Raw genomic sequence first — 15,892 nt, 5'->3', positions numbered from 1 at the left:
CTTCATCTGAATCAGAGCAGATTGTGAAACTTAAGTTATCCTGGAGGATTCACTTTACAAAGGGCAGATGCACTTTTATCACAGCAACAGCCTACTGATTTATTTAAAACAGGATGATCCTTCTTCCCACCCACCCCCAATATTCCTCAAAATTAAGTGTATTCCATTTGTTCTGAAGCAACTACAAAAAACCACCATCATTAAGGTAATGAACTCAGAACATGAATAATATTTCTTTATTTACAAGTTAGAATCAACAGACAAAAGAAAAGACAATCCAGGGGACCAATTGGGGAGATGACTGAAACCCCCAGGGTCCCCAAATGGAGCAGAAGGAAAAGGGAAAACTGAGTAGAAAAAAAAAGTCAACGTAAAAAAAGAGCTCCCCCTTCCTCCCTCCCCATGGAAGCTGAGGGACCATGGCCCCACCCCTCTTCAGCCTTACCTAGCTTAAAATAAATTAGAACAAACAATCTCAAAACAGGGCCCTTCTAAGTGAACAGGGCAGCTGTGACCTCAGTAAGCCTGTATCAGGGCCTCTGCCCATTCCCACCCGATACCCCTGCCTGCCCCAGCCATTTTGAATGGGGGCTCTATGCCTATGGGGGCACTCTCCACGGGGCTGGGAGCTCAGTCCTCTTTTGTCCATTTTTCTGTCCCTCCTTTAGTCTTGTCCCTGCATCCCTCCCCCCTGCAGAGCCAGCTCTCTCACAGAGGGGGGAGGGGGTGAGATGAGAAGTGTCACAGCACAGGGAGGGAGCGGGCGGGGCAGGGCGGTCTAGGGGTCCGGTCCTGCGGAGCCTCCTGCCCCATCTGGCCTGGCCCTTTAGCCTGAGTCTGAATCACTGGTGTCTGAAGAGGAGGAAGATGAAGAAGAGGAGCTGGAATCCGAGCTGGAGCTGGAAGCGCTGAGGCGGGACACCGCTACCTGCTGTGCTGAGGATGTCTCTGTTTTCTCACTCGCTGAAGAACAGAGGTGAAGTTTAAAAATGTGTAAACCTACATTCCACTTTTGAAGAACCAAGAGGGCAAGATGTAATGAACTCACAGTGGCTTATGGGACACTCACCTTTCTTGGGGGGCTTTTTGGTAGAATTGAGCTGCCCACTAACATCTTGTAACCGCTTTTCTAGTTCCCGCTTCTTCTCCAAAGCCAGTTCCTCCTTTGTCTTTCCCACAGGCTTTTTAATAGCTAGAGAAGAAAAGAAACCAGGACTAACATAGCCAGGAGCACTCCGGTTTCCCTGTCCCCTGTTGTTGCCAAATGCCTTTCTTGAACTTAAGGAAGCAACTAATGCAACCCATCATCCCAGGAACTGATGATTCCAAGTGCATCAAGCATACCCCCCCACCTCCTTCTCTAAATTGTCCTCAGAACCGCACAAGAATTCGCTAAGGCAACTTGGGAATCTCATTTCATACTCACTATACGGCTTCCGAGGTTTCTTTCGCAGGCAGGAAAGAACGTAACGTTCAAGCTCTCTAAGTGTGGACGGCTTGAGTGTTTCAAAATCTATCTCAATTTCTTCTGGGTTTGAGTCACGTAAAGAGGGCTCCCTGGCTTGGATTATGTGCACAACGCGACCCAGTTTCTCCCCGGGCAACTTGTTGATGTCCAGGCTCAACTGCCGCTTCTCATCGTAACTCATGGGCCTGCTTTCTTCCTCCTCCTCTGAGTCGTAGCCAGCAGGCAGGGCAGGTGGGGCTGTCTTTGTGGCCTTTTTGGGGAGTCTGAGCAAAAGAAAATTATCACTTGGGGGAACGCATTACCTCAACACATTCTACTTAATCCAGTGATCTGGATTTCTTGCCTGAACAACTGTTTCCATTAAGGCAAATGAGTGAGTCAGAGATGGGCTACAGGACACATGTGTGCTCCTCAGGGGAGCAGAGCTTCTTTACACAACAGATATTTTATATTAATCTCAGTTGGGCTTTGAAAAATAAATACAAGTACGTCAGCACAGGTCTATTGTTTTTTTTTGTACCTAAAGCACTAACCCATCCCCGAATACAGAAAAAAAGAATATACAAAAAAGTACAGACTCTGGCTTAGAGAGGGGTAGGTAGCAGCTTCAAAAGACCCTATATTCTTCAAGGTCTATTTAATCATCTGGACACTTGCCAGAAAAAAAAAAAAAAAAATCACTAGAGAAAACTGCAAGCGCTGGGAGAAATCTCTGCCTCCGTCCCTGTGAGAACTCACTTGGTGGCCCCTCCTCCAGAAGGCCCAAAGCCAGGGGGACCCAGAGTAGCAGCGCCACTGCTCCCACCGCCACCCGCCTTCTTGGACTTCTTGGGCTGAGACGGGCGGGGTGCTCGAGGGCCTTTGTCATCTTCATCAGCCCCAGCTCGGCCTCGATGCTTCTCTGCCTTCCGTTTCTTCTTTTTCTCTTTTTTCTCTCTCTTTCGCTTGGGCTTGGATATTGGGCCTTGGGACAAGGCAGCCAGTTGTTCATGTACTGCTCTAAGCTTGAGAGAAAACAGAAACAAATTGAAAAAAATACATAGATAAAGCAATGGGGAAAAAAAAAAAATCAAGCCAAAGACAGCATGAACCTCACCCAGTAAACTCAACAGTAACAAAGTACCTGTTCCTGTAGTTCAGCCAAGCGATGAGCCCTTTCTTCCTCGGAGTCAGAGCTCTCACTTTCTTCTTCCTCCTCCTCCTCGTCCTCATCTTCCTCCTCCTCTTCCTCAGAAGAACTCTCACTGCTACTTTCCTCGCTGGAGGACTCTGAAGATGACTTGGCCAAGCCAGGGGGCAAGGCAGTAGAGACTGGTAAAGGCCCTGGTTCCAGTGGTTCATCTGGCATTTTGGCATAACGGAACTCAAATACATCCTAGAAAGAGACAGCAGACTCAAAACCAGGCTAGTAGATATGCCCTGATCATACCCAGCCATTTGGCAGCTCCAACATACAACTGCATAGATTGGGGAACCTCATGTTCAGGCTATGCAGCACAGATGGCAAAATCCCTTCCCCCAGCTTCATTTATTCTTCAAACTCCGACCTTGACACTCACCTGTAACTTTCGCGCCATGGCCACAACATCATGGTCTGGAGGATTATACTTATAGCAGTTGGAGAACATAAGCCGCACGTCAGCAGCAAACTCCTGTGCGTCCCGGTAATCGCGATTCTCCATCTTCCGCTGCAGAAGGAGGCAGCATCAGAAGCTGCACAGGCAGGGAGACTCACCTTTCCCTGCCAGGCCCAGACACTGCCAAGAACAGCCCTCTAGACAGCACAGTGGGGGGTGGGATGTACATGACAGGAAGGACCTATACCCTGGGGCTCAAGTTTGAAGTCAAAGGAATTTGGGTGGGCTGAATAAATATCTATGTCTAAGGGGAAAAACCCATTATTTCTAAGCGAAAAGTGGAGGTGTGTGTGGCCTCCAACTATTGGGCTACCCCTTTACTCACCTACCCTAACCCAACACTTCCAGTAGATAGGACCTGAGGACAAGGAGTGATGCTCTGAACGTAAAACCCACCACATTGTTTCCAATTCCAGAAAATATGGACTCATTAGAGTATGTGACCTTCTGCCTCACTATTTTGTAAAAGTAAAACACCAAGATAGCTGCACGCCCATAAAAAGTGACTGTTTTATTGATCCTTAGGTTCCAATCACTGCCTGAGTATCCCATCTGCCCCATGCAGTGGGTACCTTGACAGTGCTGAGGTCCATGGGGTGCTTAATGATGTCATGGTAGTCATGCAGGCCAAGAGCAGAAGCGTCCACTGGTTTATAGAAAGGCCAGGCATAGGCAGCATGCTTCTTAGACAGTAATTCCTTCAAAATGCCATTGCAATGTTTTAACTGTTCCGACAGCTTTCCTTTCTTGGAGCTCTGGTGTTGTTGCTGAGAGTCAGGCAAGTCTTTGCGTGGGGGCTTGATAGGGCGGCCACTTTCTCTACGCACAGGGGGGAGCCGTGCTGCCTTAGGCTCCAGACCCCCTGGAGGGCTAGCTGGGGACCCAGGAGCCAGGATAGCTGTAGGTGTAGGGGTGGTAGTATCTGCTTTCCGCTTTACCCCCTTTTTCTGTGGAGAAAAGACAGGTGCCTTTTACTCTGGATCCACCCCATTTAAGACCTTTTCCTCCTCATTACCCCAAAGATATCCATAGATGTATACCTTGGCAAGGGGCTGTGCTGGGGGAGCTGCAGAGACAGCAAGGAGTGGGGGTCCAGCGGAGTGCAAGGACTTGAGAAGGGGAGAAGAGATGACCGACGGGTGGGGAATGTTGAGGACAGTGGTAGGTATCTCAGGTGGTGGCGTATACAGGGCAGTGTGAGACACAGAAGAGACGGCAGGCACCTGGTGGGCACTGGTGATACTACCCTGGAGCGCTGGAGGGCAGAAAGAGAGTTTAGTCTGATTTTCATTCCCATCTTTTGGTCTCTATTAGCAAAACTCCTTCTCTTCCTACCTGCCAATTTGGCCCCTTTCTTGTGGCTGTTCTTAGGGATAGTAACCACAAGTTCTTGTTCTTCTTGTGGCATTGATGCCACTTTCTGCAGAAAGATCTTTTCCAGCGTTTGTGCCATCAGGACAATATCATCAGTGGGCTACAGGAAACACAAACAAAAAGTTCAAATGCTAAGGAGAGAGGTAAAACCATTTTCTCTGGGAAATACCTAGCCCCAGGCATCATCACTACTCCCTTACACAACTCCATCAAAGTGCTAAAAATTACCTACAGTGGGCCACTCATTTCCCTTTATCTCTTCCAACTTTGCCCCTCAATATGCAACAAAGATAAAAAGTGAGAGATTCAGAGTTGATCAGTTTCTCTTCTACGCAAGTCTCCTGAGATTTCTGAGAAATAAGGCCACTATTCACAAGACCGTCAGCAGTGCTGTATTTCAACATCTCTTAATCCTGGATCTCTGAAGCCACATCACTGTTTGCAGTGGTACCTTTGCAAACAGACTTTCTAGATACCAAACTACTGAGAACACCTTCAGTAAAAGATTTAAACTTTACAATGATAAAGTAGTGTTAAGAAATGCACTCTCTCCCCAACTGCTGCTGCTAAGTCACTTCAGTCATGTCCGACTCTGTGCGACCCCATAGACGGCAGCCCACTAGGCTCCCCCGTCCTTGGGATTCTCCAGGCAAGAACACTGGAGTGGGTTGCCATTTCCTCCTCCAATGCATGAAAGTGAAAAGTGAAAGTGAAGTCACTCAGTCGTGTCCGACCCTCGGCGACCCCATGGACTGCAGCCCACCAGGCTCCTCCATTCATGGGATTTTCCAGGCAAGAGTACTGGAGTGGGGTGTCATTGCCTTTTCCGCTCTCCCTAACTAATAACAGACAAAAACTCACCTTGTTGTAGATGTAGCAGTTGGTGAACATGGTGTTGAAATCCTGCATACACTCTGAGGCAGCCCAATAGTAGTTGTTTTCAAGTCTCCTCTTGATAGTACCCATATCCATAGGCTGCTTTATAATTTTGTGATAATCCTAAAGAAAAAAGTGGTAGGTCAGACCAAAGAAAGAAAAATGCCTGTTCTCAGGCAAACTACCAACCCCAACACACACACATACACACACCCGCCCAAGTCTGTCAGGGGAGTACATAGTCTCAACTGCGGCCCCAATTAAAACTATGGGATAGGGATAAAAAATGGGAACAGAACTCTGATCACCCATAAGGAGACCCCTATTGCCTTGCTCTAACCACCCATCTCCCACCCACTCTGGAAAAGTTTCCCATCCTGTGACATTACCTCTGGGGCTGGCTATCCATGGGCTGCATGAGGGAAAGGAAGAAGCTAAGAATTTTGGCCACCGTGGTCCTCTCCCAACCTGGGGTGGGAATCTGTAAAATGGAGCCAGGGCACAAAAGTTAAGGAAGGACACATGGAGGGCACAATGAGAGACCCTAGATAGCAAGCGGTTGGATCAATCACAAAGGACCAAAAATCTAGAAATCTGGTGGCTATCTGCCCTACAGGGTAGAAATGGGAACTCCCTAGGGGCCGCAGCACCTACCTACACTAGGCAGCCCACCTCCATGCACACGCATTCTTCTTCATTTCCATACCTCCCCACTCCAACCTCTCCACTCACCGGCAAACCCAGTTTGACGGCATCCACAGGTTGCCGGAAAGGCCATGCAAACTGATGTTTCCATAGAGCCTTCATCACCACCTTGTGCAGATATTGCAACTGGTTGGTAACCCGTCCTGGCTTTTTGGGATTGGACACCTCAGGAGGTGGTGGGTTGGCAGGGGTTAGTTGCAAAGCCGGCACTGAAGCCATTGTGGGACTCTCGAATCCCTCATACAATAGAGACGGCTTTCGAATCCTTTTCCCAGGCGCTGCTGCTTCTGGGCCCAGGCCCAGTAACCCTGCATTCCCCTCCCCAGGGAGCCTGTGAAGATAGGAAACAAAATCAGATGTGGTAATCTGGTGGAATTTAGTAGAATTCCACAATTCACAGATTTGCACTCAGCACATCTAGGCTTGGAATCAAGTGAAAACGGTGGTAAAGATTATGAAAACGAATCCAGTATCCAAACAATCCGTGGAGCTTTTGTTCTTGTACCTCTTATCGCCTTTTCTACACCCACAGAAGCCCTATCTTCTGAGTTCTTAAAATCTGATAGGCTTCTTCACCTGTTTTAAAGTGAAAAAGCCCAAGTAGCTTCTCATAGGGCCCAGCCATTTAAGAATCACAGCCTTAGGAGGACAGAACTTAAGCAAAATGGGTGGAGCCAAGAAACTCAAGCCCCAAGCTTCCTCCTCACTAGGGGCTTGGTGGTTGCCATGGTGGTTGAGCCTGAGGGGAACGGATCTAAAGAAACAAAACAGAAAATTTCATAAATCGCTGATGAGACAGACACCTAAGAATCCACCTGTACAGAAGGGATCAGCACTCTCCACAAAGCTCGGAATAGTTAACTCCAAACAACGGGCCAGCAATCTAACGGATCCATACCAAGAAAAAAAAGGAACCAGACAAGCGAGTATTTGTCAGACTTCACAGCCTGGAATACCTCAAGCTACCAGCCTCCAGGAATTAACTATTCGCAAATTCAGTCTCCTCCGTCGAAAGGACTCAAAAAAACAGAGCTGTCTGAACAGTCAAGGTCAGCAAATTCCCCCATAAAAGTGATACAGACCTCCCCCTACCCAACCTCTGCCAAAAGCTGCGATGCCATTAACAGGCTCCACTGTAGCATCACCTCTAGAGATCAAAGGCCAACAATGCATCAAGTTTACGTTCTCTCTGGGGCTCCTCAGGACCAGGTTTACCCAAGGCCCAAGATCTCATTGTTTACATCCCAGAGCTTAGCTCCACCTTTCTACCCTGAAGGAAACTCTCGATGGTACCTCTCATATACACACACACAAACGACAAGAAATCCAATCTTCTGCAACACAACACACTCAACACAAAACCAAACCACTCACGGAAAAGGGACCTATCCCCGACATTAGGAACCCAGAGTAAGAGTGGGCCTTGTACCCTACTCAGGGAATCCCCGTTTTCAGTCCCCAAAGCTCTATCACCATGGCAACCCTGTAAAGCACAAGATGTGGCCACGAACCCCAGCCACTGAAGGCCGGACAAACGGTCGCTTAGACACCAGACCCACTACCCTCAGGACCTGCTGCCCCATCCAAGTCCTCCCCCGTTGCATATTCCGCCGCCACCTCGCTCTGCCCGACTCAGCCAAAATCTGACCACAGCGGAAAAGTAACGTGTAAATTACCTGCGCTCCCTCCATACGTAGGATCTGCGGCCGCTACCACAGTCCCCAAACCGCCGCTCACCCCCCTCCGCGAGCCTCGACAGCCAACAGTTGCGCCACGAAACAGCAACGCGCCCGAGTCGGTTCCGCACTCCCTCCGAACTCGGCACCTCACCCGCGCGCGCCGCGGCCCCCCAACGCCCCCTTCCCACACGCGGCTCGCAGGGACGTACTTGTTGTGGGGAGTCACGTTTTGCAGCATCTTGACCACGGGGAACCGGCGCTGCCCTCAGCCGCGGAAAGTCCGGGTGGCCTCGGTTCCCCTTACCTCCCGGTCCAGCATAACCCGGGAAGTGGGGGGAGGGCGGGGGCCGCTGCCCTCGGCCCTCCAGGCGACAACCCACCCCGCCGGGCTGGCACGAAAGCAATCTCCTCCGCTGTCCCTCGGAGAACTCCCAGCAGCTTGGCGCGCTCCGCAGGAGGCGGACAGCGAGAAAATGGCGGCGGCCTCAGCTGAGGCGGGCGAGCGAAAGGGGACGGGCTCTTCAAACCCCAGGACGGCCCCCGATCCCAGACACCGTCGCCAATACTGCCCGCCGTTGGTCTGCAAGGATCCCCTCTTCCTGCCAGGACCGTCCGGGGCGGACGACGTCCCGTTTCGATCTCGGATGGAGGCGGATGAACACGAAAAATGGTTTAGGGAGCCGCCGCCTCCATCTTTGAAATCCTCTTGAGGGCGGAGTAGAGGGGGTGGACAGACTCCGAGAACTGGGCGGGGCCCGAAAAAGGGGAGCTTCGGGGGCTTCTATGGGGTCTGTACTGTCCGCCGGGGCCGGTCATAGGCCGAGACGAAGGCCATTTCCAAGCGGATGGACGTGGATTGTAATGGCGGCCCCAGACGACTCGAAGGCTCTGTGTAGATACGCAGAATCCTCCAGCTCGTTCTAGAGGCTGCTCCACTCCAGCGCGAAATGGCGCCTCCGAGCCCCGCGCCAGCCCTTTATATATAGGCAAGGGGGAGGAGCCTCGCCGCTCATGCGCGCCACCGTGCTCGCGATTTCCCCCACCCCCTTCGCGCGCGCTCGCTCGCTCACGCGCGTGAAGAAGCAGAGTCGAAGGGGGAGGAACACCTCTCCGCGGGAGCGTTTTCTATTGGTCGGCGGAAGCGATGACGTCATAAACCTCATTTCCAAAGCGTCAGTCACCAGGCAGAAGAGTGCCGCATAGACCCCCAGGGAAGCGGCAACCCGCCACATCTCTGAGCCAATTGGCTGCGCTGTGGTTCGGCAACTCCAGGGAAAAAGGGAGGTTGGCAGGGGTGCAGCACCCTCTCCCTGCCTCCCCTTCCAACAAAGTCTTTCCAGCCGTCCAAGCCCAGTGCGACTGGCGACTGCCAAGCTTGGGCAGGTCGTGCCATTCGTAGTTCCTCCATTGGCCAGGCCGGCAGGATTGGAGGGGGCCGCGTGGGCGTAGCCAGGATCGGCCCGCCGGGGTGTGGCCACAGGACGCCGGCGGTGGTTGTTCTCGGGAATGAGGCGGCCGCCGCAGTGAAGAACCTGAAATGAGGAAGAAGACGCCATCTTAGAAGCCGCGGCCTGCCACTCTGGCAAACGGCCGAGGGCTCCCAAACACAGCGAGGAAGGCACCTAACGTTCCTGTGCTTCGCAATCAAAAGTGCAGAATTAACCAGAGCCTTCAAATCCTCTTCCTTCCCCAGGCCAAGCAGTCGAAATAAAAAACGCGCCCCAGAATCTACCCTCTGTGAACTCAAAGGCTTCTCTCCAAGGCAACTAAACAGAGACCACGTTCTAAATACTTGCACCCCAAGCACCTTTTCAATCCCTCCCTCTGATACCTTCAGTTACCAATACAAATATCTACCTGGTCGACAAAACCTCGGCAACCCTTTAGTGGGAGCAAAATCTCCAACAAAAGCACCCGTATACCCTGTAAAATGAAACCCACCTCCTCCCCAAACTTCTCTCCGGTGTCTGGCTCAGAGCGGAAAAAACAAGGCCTTCGAGGGGCGAATCAGGGTGCGCACCCTCCCCCTCCTGGCGAGCTCAGACCTCTCCCCACGCTGCCCGCCCTTCCCCCCTCTCCGAAGGCGGGCCCGCACCCTCTCTTAGGGTCCTGGCGTCGGGGGGGCGGAAGGGCTCCCCCATCCCCCCCACGAGGGTCCGGAGTCCTCCCCACGGAGCGGCTGGTCTATCGGTCAGCGCCAGGGAGGAGGGCGAGCGGAGGAGGAGGCGGCTGCGGCTCCGACTAGCCCTCCCCCTCCTCCTCTCCCCTCCCCCCTCCCCCCGGGCCGTCCGCCTCCGAGGAGGGGCAGGAGCCATTTTGGGAGCTCAATTTCGCCCCCTCCCCCCCAGCCCACTCAATCTTTCCCACCACCTAGTAACCCGAATAAGGTTACAGACTACGTGTGAATAGAGTCGCAGCGCAAGGTTAGGATCGCTAAAGCCATCGCTTGGACTTCCCCGGTCCCCTTCAAAGAGAGGGAAAGAATTTCCCCCGCCCAGCCTTTAGTTGGGGGCCCTCCCCCCCTCCTCCTTGTCCCCTTTTCTGGCTACCAAGAAGACAGTCTATGCGTATCTGAATAAGGAAATTAATCATAAAAGTCAAAGAATATAAGATCCGCCCCCCCCCCCCCCCCCCAACCGCAGGGCTTCGTGAGGGCATAAGTCCTCGAACTGTTACCCTCTTTCCTTCGTAGCAGCCCTGGAGCCTTAACCTCGGTTACTGCGTCTAAAATGGCCGTCAACCTTTCGTCTTCTCGACCACCAGACTCGGGCAAACCCTGCGGGGGTGGGGGGGAAGCACGCACAGGGACGGCAGTCTCTCCTCTCCTCCCCCCCTCCGATCAGGCCTCGGCCTCAAAAGTACAAGCGGGCCCGCCCGGGTGGCTGCAGCAAGGAGAGCAATGACACAGCAACTTTCGCAGAGGCCTTCTCCCCTCCCCCTCCCCCTAGTGGCCCAGCCTCCCCAATCTGCCATTCTTCCACGAGGGGCCTTGCACAGAGGCCTATCTGAGGGCCGGTCTGGGAGGAAAAAGTTAAGAGGTCGAGAGACCACAGGGCCTTATTAGAAAGTGGAAGGGCATCCAGACATTCTGGCTTATTTCCCTGCATTCCGGAAAATCACTGTTCTCCTCTGCCTCCCAAGCGTCCCTTCCCCCAAATGAGTCACACGGGAGGCTACTTGTACTCAGTAATTTGGAAAAGTAACTCTTCCCTCCTTTCCGCTCCCTCCTCCGCAATACACAAGGAGAGACTGTTCAGGAGTGGGGGAGGGGATGAAGAAGGCAAAAGACACCACCCAGGAGAAAACTGAAACTTTGGGAGCTGTGAAATCATTCCAGGTCCGGAGACTCACTCTCCTGTGTCTCAAGCCACGATTTTCAACCTCTCCCGAGACCCCCGTTGGGCCTGGTTCCTGATCCAAAGAAGACCCCAAGCTTCTAGCCTGCAAACTCTCCCCAGCCGGTGATAGACACATGCTCAGCTAAGACCCCGCCGGGGCAACCAAGGTTTATTTAGAAGGCTCCGCAGGCCAGGTCCACGTGAATGCACACAAATTCGATAACCCACTCGAAGCGTAACCTCCACCATGCCATGTGATGACTGCCAGGTTCCTACCGCTGACACAACAGCAGCACAGAAATGCTCCTTCTACAGCCTCTGGGGAGAAAGGGAGTGGGCGCCTGGGAACAATCTCAGTTCACAGCCTGGGCTGCCAACTCTCAGCATTCCCCTCTAGGAGTAGGAACTATAGTCACCACTCCCACTCCTCAGCCCACTAGATCACCCCACCCTCAGGCCGCCAAAAGGATCCCTTCTCACCTGGCTCCAGGCTCCTGTACCCCCAAGGGACGAATGGAATCGGGGGGGGGGGTCATACCGCCCCCAGGCCCCTTTGCCCTCCGACTGGTAAGAAGACAGAGGTTGGCCATTCCCCTCCCCCACCCGAGGGGCCCTCGCCTGCTCGCCCCCTCCCCGCTCCCATTGGCTGTAAACTGTTTGAAAGACAAATGCTCCCACCCTCAGGGTTCTTCTCTGCACCCCAAGAATCTCCTTCTCGGACTCCCCACCATTGGTTAGACATTTAAATGACTGACAACATGCCCGCCCAGCAAGGGCCCCTTCTCACCTGGATCCCGGAACCTTCCAGGGGGGCTCCACTGTTCCCCTTGGCTTGGTGCGGGGGGAGGATGTAATCCGGGGTGTCACCCCCCCCCCGGAAACTGAGGTTGAGTGGGGGGAGGGGGCGTAGCCCCCAGCCCCTCCCTTCCCGGCCGAGCTGGGGGGTGGGGAGAGCATCGGGACCGCGCGGCCACGTCAGCGTCACCCAGATTGGCTGATCCGGGTCACGTGCCAGCCACCCCCCCTCCCCACCGCCACGGGGGCCGATTTTTCCGAAGGTTCTCGGGGGTCGCGCAAGGGGCCAAGGGAGCCGCATGGCCCAGGCCTTTCTCTACACACCCAAAGCACCCTAACGCCGCTGCTTCTCCACATCCTCGGCTGCCTATCCCGCTGTCCTCGACCCTATCCCCCCCACTACTAGCGCCGTACGGGTTCAGCATGGCTGCCGCAGCCCGGGAACGTGCACTGCGCAGGCGCAAGGGTGCGACCGGCTTGGGGGAGGGGAAAGGAGAGTGGGAGGCCGCGGGGAGGGCGGCAGTGCGCAGGCGTGAGCCGTGGCCCCCGCGGCTGGGCTCGGAGCGCGCGCAGTAGGTGGGGCGGAAGCGGGCGCGGCGCGCGCCCTCCCGCCTCAGCAGCCCCTCCCCCACTGCAGGCGGCCTCGCGGGGCGTCCTGAGGTGGCCCAACTCGGTTCCTTTTCCGCAGGTGTGAGGGGTGGCTTGGGACGCCCGGGCCCGGAGTCCAGCGGGAGCGCGCGCTGCTGAGCTGTTGTCAGTGGAGGAGGATGGGGCCTGGACCTGGAGTTGTGAGGGTTTGCAGGGTGGGGTCCCTCCGCGGTGTAGTGTGGTTCCACAGCGGGAGTGTTGGCACCACCCTCGTCGTGCCTGCGGCGGGGAGCGGAGGTGTGGGCGGTTGACGTGGGCATTGTGTTCGGCCTCTTTGTCTTAGGCCCGTAACCTCTCAATTCGCCTGAGTCTACCTAGACTTCCTTACTTTATTGAATGCTGCGGGGCGAGGGGGAGGGGGGGTGTCTGGACTCTGCATGCTACAAAACTTAATAGCCTTCTGATCACTTCCTTTTGCTTTGAGCAACTTTGGGATTCTTAGGGTATGAGCCACCCAGGTATGAATTTGTAATGAACCTTGCTCTGTTCCAAACTCTGATGTTTAGATTGATGAGCCTCACTGTGCAGGAGGCACAGGGGCTTCCGAATTTGGTAACATAGGGATGGTTGGCACCTAAAGCTTTGTTCCTGGGCAGTAACCCCACCCATGACCCTCAGAGTGTGGTTCAGTCTGTAGTTCATTACCCGCACTCCCCTCCCACAGACCGGAGCAGCAAGGCCAACTTGCCTGAGAACTCTTTGGCTTTGCGTTTCCCACCTGTCAACGGGCCGTGTATGTCTCTTTACCATTTTACCAGTACTAGAAGTCCTCTTTTCGGATTAAAGACACGTATTTTCCTTTCGACCTGTCAACCCGATCTGTTACTCTGAAGCTTTCCATTTTCTACCAATTGGCGTTTTAAACTGCTCCCTTCTAGGTTTTTCCCCTCCTAAAAATAAGGAAAGAAAGAAAATAACCTTAATCAATACCATATCCCCTTGTGGACTCTCTTATGTACTTGTCAGCTCCCCTTCCCAGTCAAGACCTGAAATTGTGTTATTTTCCTCTCTCTGCCTCATTTCCCATTCTTTAGCCCATTTCTTCCACTACTGACACTGTCTTGGCAAATGTCACCAAGGACCTTCTAATTGGCAAAATCAGGAAGCACTTTTCAGCTTTCACCTTATTTGACCTCACTGAAGTATTTAACATTTGATCAGGCTTCCTTCCTGAAATTCTCCGCACCCTTAATTTCTGTGACTACTTCTCACTTGTTTCTTTTCCTGCTTGTCCTGCTGTTCCTTTGGTGTCCTTTGTGGACTCTTCTTTAACCTGTGTTGATGTTTGCCCAGATTTTGCCTCAGTTTGCTTCTAATTGTGTTTATCTTTCCTAAGTAATCTCACTCAGTGGCTCACAGCCTCTCAAATCTGTATCTTTATTTCAGTCAACTCAACTGAGCAAAACTCAGTACTTAATTTTACCACTTAGATAGCCCTGACACTTAAACACGTTCAAAACAGTGTAAACTATATGCAGCCTAGACCTGCTCCTTCTATTAGTGTATTATCCTGGCTGATAGCAGTAATTCAGCCAAAAAACCTAGAATCTGGGGGCCGTTCTTGATTTATTTTTCTCACAGTTTTGTATCCCCTTGACTTATCATTGTCCCTCTGATACAGCTATTGACTCACCCTCTGCCCTAGTCGGATCACCTGAGCTGTATCAACAGCTTCCTAACTGATTTGCTTGTCTCTAAAGCTGCACTGTTCATTATGGTAGCCACTAGCCATATGTGGCTGTTTGACACTAAATACTGTTTTAAATTTAGTTCCTCAGGTGCCCTAGCCACATTTTAAGTTCTCATTAGCCCGGTGTGGCTTGCAGCTGTTGTATTGGACAGGACAAATTACAGAGCATTTCCATCACTGAAGAAAGTTCTTTGGGACATTGCTACTCTAGATTTTCCTCTCTCCCTCTGCCACAACACTGCCAGGAATGAGCTTTCCAAAATACAACTGGAGCCATATGCTGCTGTTAGTGAAAAGTGAAGTTGCTCAGTCGTATCCAGCTCTTTGTGACCCCGTGGACTGTAGCCTACTAGGCTCCTCTTTCCAAGGGATTCTCCAAGCAAGAATACTGGAGTGGGTTGCCATTTCCTTCTCCAGGGGAGCTCCCCAGCCCAGGGATCGAACCCAGGTCTCCCGCATTGCGGGCAGACGCTTTAACCTCTGAGCCACCAGGGAAGCCCTGAAAGTGAAGTCACTCAGTCGTGTCTGACTGTTTGTGACCCCGTGGACTATAGCCTGCCAGGCTTCTCCGTCCATGGGATTTTCCAGGCAAGAATACTGGAGTGGGTTGCCATTTCCTTCACACATTGCCTGTGGGATAAAGTTCAAATTCCTGTGCTGGCCAGAAAGGTCTGCCTACCTCTCCAGCATCATGTCTAGCCACTTGTTCATGGGCCCTATACTCCAGCCATATTGAACTGTTCCCCAACATGCCATTTTGTTTTGCACTATATTTCACACACACTGCTCTCACTACATGAAATAGGCTTTTTCTCAGTCCATGTAAGCCCAAATACCATCATCCAAACAGCCTACCCTTGCCTTCCAAATTGAGATGACTGCTCATCCTTTGGTGTCTCTTTCTCTTATAATTGCACCTTTCACAGTGAATGGCATGTGAGCCATTCACTGTGAGCCACGTTTCCCTCCCTTACTTGATTTTGATCCTGAGAACAGGTCCATGCTATAGTCTTTAAAACAAGGACAGCAGCAAACTTCCAGCTTCTGGCTCAGGATCTGGCCAATAAGAGGTGCTCACAGAATATGCAAATATTGAAGCAAGTTGATGTTTAAGTATGTGACTTAGGTAAGATTGTAATGTTTGTGGTTGGGGGGCTCCATGCATAGTATGGGAGAAGTACTTGTAGTGAGACAAAATTATTGTTATCAGATAAACATTTGAGACACTGGGATTGTGTGAGAAAAGACAGAACAGAGCAGGTCATTTTCACAGAGCATTGCAGTTCAGTCTGGCCAGATAGAATAAGTTACAAGAAGTAGAGCCAGAGGAGACTGGAAGGTACATTTACTTGAGGCAACATGATGAATTCCAGTGCTGTTAAATTTGGACCTAATAGGGAACCACTGAAAGTTATTGAGCAACAGCTTGATCGGAATTATATCATTGAATAGGAATTCTGTCTTTATATCTGCGGTGGCTATCACTGTACCTGTTAATAAACACCAAATAAAAATGTCAGGTGTTAGAAGGAGATGAGGCTGGTGGTAGCTAACATTTATTGAGTTGAAATGTCTCGGACCCTACTAAAAGTGCTTTATGTGTATGAACTCTTCTAATCCTTGTAACCCTATAAAGTAGATTCTATTGTTATCACTCCCATTTTTCAAATGAAGCAACTAAA

The 15,892-nt window shown here is 52.0% G+C and overlaps 1 protein-coding gene across 7 annotated transcripts; it reads right to left on the bottom strand.

Moving 5' to 3' along the window:
* Positions 1–214: 214 nt before the first annotated feature.
* On the bottom strand, positions 215–12,055 carry BRD2 (bromodomain containing 2). 7 transcript variants are annotated; one of them, XM_019985212.2, is made up of 13 exons: positions 11,865–12,055; positions 7,949–9,271; positions 6,088–6,391; positions 5,341–5,478; positions 4,441–4,579; positions 4,146–4,360; positions 3,678–4,052; positions 3,028–3,156; positions 2,592–2,843; positions 2,207–2,472; positions 1,427–1,731; positions 1,070–1,192; positions 215–963 (listed from the first exon to the last, which is right to left on the bottom strand). In XM_019985212.2, the coding sequence occupies exons 2-13, from the start codon at positions 7,975–7,977 to the stop codon at positions 827–829; spliced, it is 2,412 nt and encodes an 803-aa protein (XP_019840771.1). In that variant the 5' UTR covers positions 7,978–9,271; positions 11,865–12,055; the 3' UTR covers positions 215–826. The 7 variants fall into 7 exon arrangements, with proteins under 7 accessions (XP_019840771.1, XP_070633908.1, XP_070633905.1 ...); XM_070777807.1 differs by lacking the exon at positions 6,088–6,391 and adding an exon at positions 5,745–5,836 and having other exon boundaries at positions 11,865–12,049; XM_070777804.1 differs by lacking the exon at positions 11,865–12,055 and adding an exon at positions 10,416–10,581.
* Positions 12,056–15,892: the final 3,837 nt, after the last annotated feature.

The sequence above is a fragment of the Bos indicus genome, chromosome 23 (assembly GCF_029378745.1).
Source record: "Bos indicus isolate NIAB-ARS_2022 breed Sahiwal x Tharparkar chromosome 23, NIAB-ARS_B.indTharparkar_mat_pri_1.0, whole genome shotgun sequence".
Taxonomy (NCBI): Eukaryota; Metazoa; Chordata; class Mammalia; order Artiodactyla; family Bovidae; genus Bos; species Bos indicus.
Note: the sequence above shows the minus strand (reverse complement) of the source record. Positions and strands in the feature narration are given on the sequence as shown.

What these genes read in the sequence shown, in the direction of transcription:
- BRD2 (XM_019985212.2), bottom strand. Translation starts at nt 7,977, where the DNA reads ATGCTGCAAAACGTGACTCCCCACAACAA. An exon ending in GAAAGGGGCCAAATTGGCAG is followed by an intron (nt 4,361 to 4,440) that starts GTAGGAAGAGAA and finishes TCTGCCCTCCAG; the next exon opens with CGCTCCAGGGTAGTATCACC. An exon ending in CAAAAAGCCCCCCAAGAAAG is followed by an intron (nt 964 to 1,069) that starts GTGAGTGTCCCA and finishes TCTGTTCTTCAG; the next exon opens with CGAGTGAGAAAACAGAGACA.